Source organism: Serinus canaria, chromosome 3 (genome assembly GCF_022539315.1).
Source record: "Serinus canaria isolate serCan28SL12 chromosome 3, serCan2020, whole genome shotgun sequence".
NCBI lineage: Eukaryota > Metazoa > Chordata > Aves > Passeriformes > Fringillidae > Serinus > Serinus canaria.
Genome location: NC_066316.1, coordinates 59,161,129 through 59,170,517, shown reverse-complemented (window position 1 = coordinate 59,170,517; position 9,389 = coordinate 59,161,129). Strand labels below are relative to the sequence as shown.

At 38.8% G+C, this 9,389-nt stretch overlaps 1 protein-coding gene across 1 annotated transcript; it reads left to right on the top strand.

The window, feature by feature from the left end:
* The first annotated feature begins 406 nt into the window (after positions 1 to 406).
* Positions 407 to 4,423, top strand: SMLR1 (small leucine rich protein 1). The gene is made up of 2 exons (XM_050972483.1): positions 407 to 644; positions 3,479 to 4,423. The coding sequence occupies exons 1-2, from the start codon at positions 512 to 514 to the stop codon at positions 3,631 to 3,633; spliced, it is 288 nt and encodes a 95-aa protein (XP_050828440.1). The 5' UTR covers positions 407 to 511; the 3' UTR covers positions 3,634 to 4,423.
* Positions 4,424 to 9,389: the final 4,966 nt, after the last annotated feature.

Here is a 9,389-nt window from a genome sequence, read left to right as displayed (position 1 = left end):
CCCCTCATCACCACAGCTTCTTGCCCACAGTGGTTTGGTCTGAAAACTCTTCAGAGCTGAGGCCACATGTGTGCCTGAGTGGAATGTACAACAGGGTCCTCACCCTGAGTGAGAATTTGAGATCTACAGTAAAATTAATAATACATCTAGGAAGAAGGTGCTTACTATTCAGAATGGCCTGTACAGTGTTAGCAGATGACAGAACCCACACTGCTCAAAAAGCAGCAGCAGCCTCACATATTGAGCCCTGCCCAGCCCAACATCCACAGGTTTCAAAGCCCTGCATTACTTCAACACACACTTTTAAACTTTGTTGTTGAGTAACTTTGTGAGTGAGCTCCAGTACTGCTGGGATCACAGACCTACACAAACAAACCAAAGTCCAAAAAGAGATAATGGCCTGAGCAAAGGGCAGAATGTCCATCAGGGGGAAAAGGAGGAAAGCAGAATAAATAAGGTCCAGACTTGGAGACCTGAAGGATCCAGCTTGGCACGGTTTCCAGAGAGGAAAATGAGCGTAGGTTACGTCCTGTCAGTGTTTGTGAGGGAGCTGCCTGCTTCTGTTCTCTTTGCTGGGATCTTTATGCCCGTGACTTTACTCCTGCTGCTGCTAATTGTCTACTTCAGGATCAAACTCAGAGAAGGTGAGCCAGGACTTGGGGACAAAGACTGGGGAGGGAGACAAACCTCATTCAACAGGAAACTTAGGCTTGTACCGTTAACTAAACTGAAGACAACTATGATCAAAAACAATTTTATAAAGCTGTACTGTATTTTAGACCATTTCCTGTTTGAAAAACACTACAGGTATTTGTTTACAACTTGAATTGACCCTCATTTAAAATGCCATAGTTTTATAAACTATACTATAGGAAATTTTACTGTTTAACACCATAGAAGGGGCAACCAGAATAAAAAAAAAAGGCAGTTAAAGTACAGATCATTTTCTTCTGTGATTACACTGTGCAAGTCTTCAATGAGGCAGGTAGCAGCAGTTACACCCTATAAGTAATTGGGCTTTGAGTATGTGTCTGTGTTCTTTCAAAAGTATGTATTTGCTCTTACTTTGTACCTAAGTGTACATTTGCCATGTTGCCTTTTCTATTCTAAATTAGCTTAAACTCACTTCAAAAATCCATCTTCTGAGTAAAACAAAACCAAACCCTGATCCCAATGAAATTGTGCAGTGATTGTAACACATCTGTACTGAGAATCAAGGCTGCTCACCTGGCCCAACTGGGCTACACTTGTAGCAGGCAGGGAGTTTCTTTAGACAGGAGCACCCTGTACCTCAGACCATCCAGTCTTGATGGCAGCCTGAAATGAAAAATAAAAAAACTTCCTATTTTGTGTAACTCTCCAGGCCTTTAGATCTGAGGCTCTAACAGTGGAAAGCTGTTTGCATATGAGCACACACCTCAGGTTACCTTCAGGCTGCTAAAACTAGAACACTTCCTGTTCAAGATGTGCTTTCAGATGCTGAATTAATCTGCAAAGGAAGCCTGCTCCACATGCCTAACCCAGCCCTGCCTTGGGTTATAGATTATTCTCAGAGCAAGGTGCTGGTGGTTTTTCACATGCTAATAAAACAAAAAACAGAGCACTGCCAAAACATTGTGCAGTTCAGTACCTGTGAGGAAATAGGAAGGCTAAGTAATAGGACAATAGTTTTCTTACTTGAAAGTGGTTGAAATGAAAACTAGTGACATTACTGCATTTGACTTCAGATAAAAGCAGATAAAAAGATTTTCCCTTTCCCTAAATTATCAGTAAATTACAGAGCTCTGTGCTCATATAAAGTCAGACATTAGTTTTTATGAAATAATACTGAGCTGCTATTGAACTCCCTGTTACCAGGTGATGCTCTCACTTTCCTATTCCAGCTAGGATGAAGCAAGCCAGGAAAAGCAGGTGGGCTACTGATCCCATCAGTTCAGGTATTTTGCTGGGGCTCAGACAATACTTTCATTAAGCCAGATGAACCCATCTGAAAAAACTGCACAGACATTTGCATTTTTGAGGCATGATCAACTGCTGAAACAGACCGTCCTGCCTTTTTCCACAGCACTCATATCCTCCTTAGACACACTTGCTGCAGGTCTGTAAATAATCTACAGCACCAGATGTTAAATTCTGCTTCTCTTACAGCACAGAAAATTTAGCCTTGGATTTGTAATGAGTTTAGGCAAGCAATGGTTTTGTAAATTTTCTGAGATTAGTAATCAAGGGTGTAAGAGAGAGGTGAATGAGGTAGCTGGCAGACTAATTTGCCAAAGGAATATTGCTGCCTTGCTTCTCTCTCTCAAAACCAAGAAGGATGCTTGAAGGGAGTCATCTGGCTTTTCAATGCCTCAGGAAAGCAGACACTTTAGTTTGCAGATCACAGGTGTTCTGGCTGGGATTCTCAAGAGGATGTGAGATGAATTCCTGTCTATGTAATACTTCGGGCATTGCATTCCCAGCTCTGCCTCCAAGATCTTCTTTTCCTTGAGCTGAGACTGTCAGAGACCAACCTAGTGTTTTGGCCTCCAGCCAACTCACACAAAACATCCTGAGCAGCTCTCCCTGTACAAGCAAGTGGAGCCAGCTTTAGCTTAAGACCATCAGGTGAGAGGAACAGATAAGCCTGAGAACAGACTCCTTCAAATGCTATCTCTCCTACAAAACAACAGAAATTCTGCAGATTTCAGCTGCCTATTTTCCTAGATCTCTTTTACTGAAAAAAAAAAAGAAAAAAGAAAAAAGAAAAAAGGAGAGAATTTTTTCGTTGTTAAATAAGCATTTAATTTTTCTTTGTGCAGCGAGAGAGAAGCTCTGCATAAATATGTCAGTATCTAAATACTTTATAAATAAAACCAAATAATCTAACAAAAACAGCCCATGTTTCTTCTGAACAATTAGCAATGACAAGTATTTTATGGGGTTTTAAATTTTTTTAAAATTTTCTCTGTTTCTCCGTCCTTCTTCAAATACTCTCCAAGCCTCCAACAGCACAGTTGTGCTCTGAAGATGTCCAGTTATGTGGGCAGCAAGAATTTTCCTGCTCTGTCTGTACCACAGGCAGCATCAGGAGGATCAGGCCAGATCAAGGTTCTCACAGCACAGTTCTATAAAGCAGAACATGAATTGCCAGTGTAAACTAACTATGCTCTTTGCTGTTGTTTAAGGGTTTTATTCTGATTGAAAGCTGTGGAGGCATTGAAAACAGAGCATTTCTGCTGATGTCAATAGTCCATGTTAGCACTTCACAGGGCACAGTAACAGCCCCAGACTCACAATCAGAAGATTTCCCTCTAGGATCATGGGCAAACTAATAACAGTGCTCTTAAGAGTGCTAATAAGAGTGCTCTTTAGACACCTTCACCTTAGCAAGATTAGTTGTTATGAACAAAAGACAGCTCTTTTTCTTTATAAAAACTAACCATAAGAAATCAGCATATTCTTATGGAATTTTTGTGTTGTTTGAATTATTTTTCAGTCGAGGAGGAAATTGTCATGGCACAAGACTCTAGGAATGCCTTCATGAATCACCGTGGCCCATGGAGGAAACCCAGGAGATCCAGACAAAATGAGAGCAGATACAAGAACTCAAGGACATTTAAGGGAGCTTCACGTCTCAGGAAGCAAGCTTAAACCCAGCACTCAGTGCTGCAGGGGTAACAATAACCAGCTGTAAATAAATAGCACACATGAAAACGAAACTGGAGAGGAGAAGCCAGTGCTGTGCCATCCTAATGAAACAGCTGCTGCCATCCAGAGGTCTTGCAAGCAGCTCTGAGCAGCTCAGCAGAGATCAGAGGCCTCCTGCAATGGAACTGCCTTGGTTCCCTTGTGTGCCCCAGGATTTGGGGGGAGGGACAGTGCCCTACTCACCAGCCCCTCCCTGGCCTGCCAAGGAGAAAGGACATAATGAGCTCCTGAGAGAGCTGAGCTGGCACATCCAAGGCAGGCAGCCTTACGGAATCGAGATGCATAAGTAACAAGTTGATGTCAAGCACTGACATCTGGGAAATTTAAAAGGGTTTTGAAGGGGAAGTGACATTTATTAGCTTGTACACTTCGGGAAAGATTGTGGGTTTTGTAAAGTATCATTTCCACAGAATTTGGAAGCAAAATGTAACAGTAGCAGGAAACAAAAGGATTTCTCTCTGCTGACCAGAAACGCTGAATTTTGAAACCATGGAAAGCTGTAGATGCAGTTTTAGGTGCATCTCAGATTGCCTGTGGCAGATGGCCCACAACAGTGCAACTCAAATAGTTTGCAAGTACTACTGGCTGTTATCTTCTCTGACTCTCAAGTTTAAACCCAAACTGGCAAGGAATGAGAAGTGACTTTCATTACTGTCCTCAGTGTTTACTGTCTCTGTCTGCTAATGATTGCTGTCTGCAATTACCTTTCATTAAAGCTGTTTGTCATTACTCACCCTGCGAGAGTGGATAATGACTTTTCTGAGATTATGTGTGGTTTGCACAGTTTCAGTTCTCATAGAGTTTTAAGAAGTCCTTGAAATCATTTTATAGAAATACTAATAGGGCCATGACCACAGGTTTAAAAAAACACTGTAATTTATCAAAGTCTGTAGAGCAAAAAAGAATTTAAACAGCAAGTACCCTTACAATCTCTCCCCCATTTAATACTACCCAAATTAAAAAAGACATAATTCGTCACAATGGTTTACATCTGTGCAAACACAGAATACATTGCACAGGTGAAGAGGCAATTGTTTGGAAATGGAAACACAATTTTTGCAAGGAAGTTGAGACAGCTGCTGCAAAGAGTTTATTTTCTACATTTAAGAAGGACGCTGCCTTAAAGCAGTGATCTGGGATATTGATCAGATGTTAATGGAATTCTAACACACAGAATCCCAAATACTCACTCTCTCACTGCCCAAGAAAAGACTGGCCAGGATCACATGTAAAAAATACAGAATGAAAATTGATTTTGTTAATTCCACAGCATGCCTGAGAATGGGGAGATTTGAACTGCCAAGAAGTGGTAACACTCTTAAACAGCACTTCATTGTAAAATAGTGGTATGGATACCAAAAATAATACTAGATACATACACTCAGTGCCTTTGACAGAGCTGCTTATTGAACTGTAACTGCTAACATGTAGGAGGATCTGACATTCATGACTTAGTAACAGGCAGTGAAAATTCTCAGGCCTTGTTGTTTTCAGTTCCATTACTGAAAAGTGTCAAGAAATATGTTTTCATGCCACCAGCATGAAACACTCCATACAACTCCTTCAAAAAGGGAACGCACATATTTAAATGACACCACAGAACAACATCTTTGTCTAGATAAATTGTACAAGCAAAATTATCTACATATATATGGAGAGTAATTGCAAGGAAATAACTTACCTTCAATTACTGCTGTCTCTGAAGGGTCCTCTCTCTCCAGTCTCTAGCAATAATGTGAAGTTAGACTCTACTCCACCTACAACCAGTAAGCACATTTAAAACCTTCCTGCCTGTGACTGCTTCCCCTTCGCTTCCCAGAACAAAATTTCAGGTCTCAACACCTAAGTTGGAAAGGTATTGAGAGAGATGATAAAGTGATAAAGAATTGAGAGAGCACTTTTGGCTGGGGAATTACTGAAGAGAGTGATTGATGGGTATCTATTCCAAAGTCTTCAGTGATGCTGTTCAAGGATGCTAGAGCAGGGGCAGGTTCCAAAGACACAAAAATTGCTTTTGGTTCTTTTTTTCCTTAAGACACACTGAAGGGTTAAATGCCTGCTAGAGGAAATTTTTTAAAAGCAATTAGCTAAAAATCAAGAGGCAGAGAAATACTGATAAAGACTGATACACCAGCAAGTATTAGAAAATCACTTGAGGCTGGAAGAATATTTGGGAAAGTGCTACTTTCTAATATTGTAATCATAGTTACACACACCCCAAGGCAAGTACCAGTAGCCTCAGAGACAGAGATCTGGGAGAGCTAGTCACTCAGCCTGGCCCAGCAGAGACATTCATATAGACTTACCTCCAAAAACTCTGGAAGGATTTGCCTCAAACCAAACAGAATATTTTAGCACGGGAATTATCACAGCATTTCCAATGCTTGTAATTTGTATTAATATTACTGCTCTTTTTTTCAAGTGCAGTATGAAAGCCCCAAACAACTGAGCAGCCTGAAAATCAAAAGTTTCAGATCTTCCAGAGGTGTAGTCAGTATTTTATTCCATCTGTTGGATGTCTTCTGTGGCCCAATTAAAAGTTGTTATTCAGCTGGACTGTCAAATAGAAGAATACTTTAAGAAACACTTTGTACTATAGTTCCTCATTGCTTCGAGCAATAAACCTTTTGTTTAAAGTTTTTCATTGGAGTTGCATACCTGCCATTTAAAAATGCTTTATCTGAGAAATAATCTATAGAATGAGTCCAACATTTATTATGAACCCTGAGGTTATCATTATTAAAAATGAAGATATATTAAGTTTTTATTTTAAGACCCACATGACTCACTTTTCAAAGTATTAAAGCAGAATTAATTGCTGTAATTGTATTTGAAATTGCCCATGTATTATAAAGCTGGTTTGTGAAGTGCCTTGAGAACAATTTCTTTTTTTGCATGTTGTAGTTTTTGCTGTAGGTATATTATATATAAAAAGGTAACAATGAGACTTTAGAATTGCACAATATTCCAGATAATTTGAATAATTACATACCTGTATCTGTAAACCTTGACTATTTTTATGACTGATCCCACTTAGGGCTTAGGTTTTTCTGCATGACAATGGCTGTTTAATTAGTACATATTTAATCAGTGGAAATGACAGCTATGCACAAGCCATGCTGACCTGAAAATACTATTAATTTTTCACTGACAAATAGTTCTATTAGTATTTGAAGAAAGACATATCTCAGTGGAAATAATATTGTTTCAAGAATATTGTATTTGCAGTTTTAAGGATTAAATACAAGTGCAATTAAACCAATACTGATCTACTGTCTAACTAATCAGACCAATCCTAAATCAATGAATTCAAGCAACATGCTGTCCTCCCACCAAAAGAGATCTGCAACTAATACTACACCATATCAAAAATACCTCAAATATTTTTATATCGCTTTTTATTACACTTTTGTAGGAAAAATCCACTGAGACATCCTTCTAAATGTGTGTGCGTCCCTTTTAACCTACATTTACACATCCCAAACTTGCCACTTCTTTGACAACATCCCTACCCTACTCACACAGCGTTGTGACAGTGTTATCAAGCTGGATGGGGTTCTCCTCCCCTTTTTGAAAAGCACAATACCTCTGGTTTTGAAGGAAAGCAGGAAAGACTGTTGCCTGCTAATTTCCCAGGTAATGTGGCTGCAGTTGAGAGGACTAGGTACATATAGAAATTAACATCTCTGTTACTGTTGTCATACGTTATCCCAAGCACGCAGAGCCAAAGCCAAGGAGAACTTCTGCTAGACAAGTGTGCTGACAGATGGCAGCCGTCTAAACTGAGAACAGCACCAAAAATACACTGCTCAGAAGTGAAGAAGAATGTAGTCAGAAGTTTTATGATTTGTTTTGTTATCTGAAAACCACAGTAGATCCTATCTCAATGAACTCAGTAGAACGTCTTGTGGACTGGGGAGCATTTCAACTTCCAGCGCAAAGTTCAAATCTCCTCTGTTTTGGCAGCTGAAGATTTCTTCTTTTAACTACAGAAATCAGGGGTTTATTGGAAGATGTTTAGAAAATGATGGTACTTAAGTACCAGGCAATTGTGCCACCCTTCTGGCAGCCCTGCAGACCCCTTGCACTAATCCTGTTTTTTAAGGTTCTGTGACCTCTAGAATTGCAGTTCTCAGAAGTAATCTGCTCACTTCTAATATCCTCCAAGCTTATGTCTGAGTGCCAAAAGTCATACAGAGAATAAACAACTTTATTTTATAACAGAATTACAGAAAGCAAAATATCACTTAATACAACTTTAAGCTACTATAAATCTAATTTGGCATTTTAACTATACACAGAGTCAACAGCAAAAAAAAAAAAAAAACCCAAACAAACAACCCCCCAGCAAGAACAAATTAAAAATAAACCCCAATATAATTAACAGGTTTTTGCCATGGCAGTCTCAACTGATGGTACTCTCGTACTACTTTATGAGCGGATTTCATCTTACATCTTTTATTCAGTAGCCTAAAAACCTGCATTAACCATTAGAGGAAGCATGTGAAACATATACCTTCTCTGTAACAGAAATGTCAGTTCTAACATGGAAACACAGTGAGGTTTAATAGCAAGCAAGCATTCTACACATGTATCCAAATAATGGAAGTACTGAAATTGGGACACAGTAAGAAAAAAAGCACTACGGTTTTAAGCTGCCTAGATCATCTCTTGTTGGAAAAAGAGAAAGATATTTTGTTCTTCCTTCTTTCCTTATCTGGAATGCTGCAGACAGCAAAAAGTCTGCAAAAAGTTGAGCATTGGCACCAAAGTGCAAAAAGAACACAGTGCTCAGTCAGAAGAAATCTGTCTGCAACTCCTTCTCCTCTACAGACTGCCACACCATCTCTGCTCCACAGAGAGGAGAACCTTGGAAAAGAAAGAGTTACAGAGATACCAGTATAAAATTTATCCAAAGAAATATATTTTTTCAAATTTTAGCAAATGTTTTATTTTTATAAAAAACTTCATTATGTGATATCATATATTTACCTGAATAATCTGAAAAAAATTCTGTAAATTACTCCAGTAAGAGATTTCACTTGAAATATCTGAAAAAACTACATCTAAATTAGTAAAGATCCTCTTTCCTGCACAATTATCACCTGCTCCAGTGAACAATGATTTCCAGGCTTCTTTTGTTCACTTTCATATAATTAAGAATCAGATTCAAAAATACAAGTATTTGTGCAAAAGAAGATCATACCCTCTAGAACTTCATTAAAAAAACCAAAACTCTAATATTGTTAAGAAGTGGTTATAAAAATAAACAAGAAAAATGGTAAGGGAATATAGACTAAAGATGTTAAAATGGAGTTTGGTATTGGCATTTAAGTCGTGAACATCTGGTCATTGTTGCTAGGCCTGGTGGATTCAGTGGAGTCATGATGACTTGGAATGACTACAGCTCTTCGTGGTCAGTGACATTTTTATTTCTGGAAGAAAAAAATGATATGGAAGGTTACATAAGCAGTTGTAACAGATACCATGGCAGTGTCACATCAGAGTCAGAAAGTAACTTTCTCTATGCAGGGTTCTTTGGTTTTTTTTACAAGAAGGGAAGGTTACTTCATTAAAAAATGTCGCATTGACTAAAACCCCCTTCAGTCATTAGGCATACAGTCCTACACTTTTTCAAAGTACTTATCTTGCTTTAGAGCATTTTTTTCCTTCCCAAAATTCTCATGTTATTTTAATTG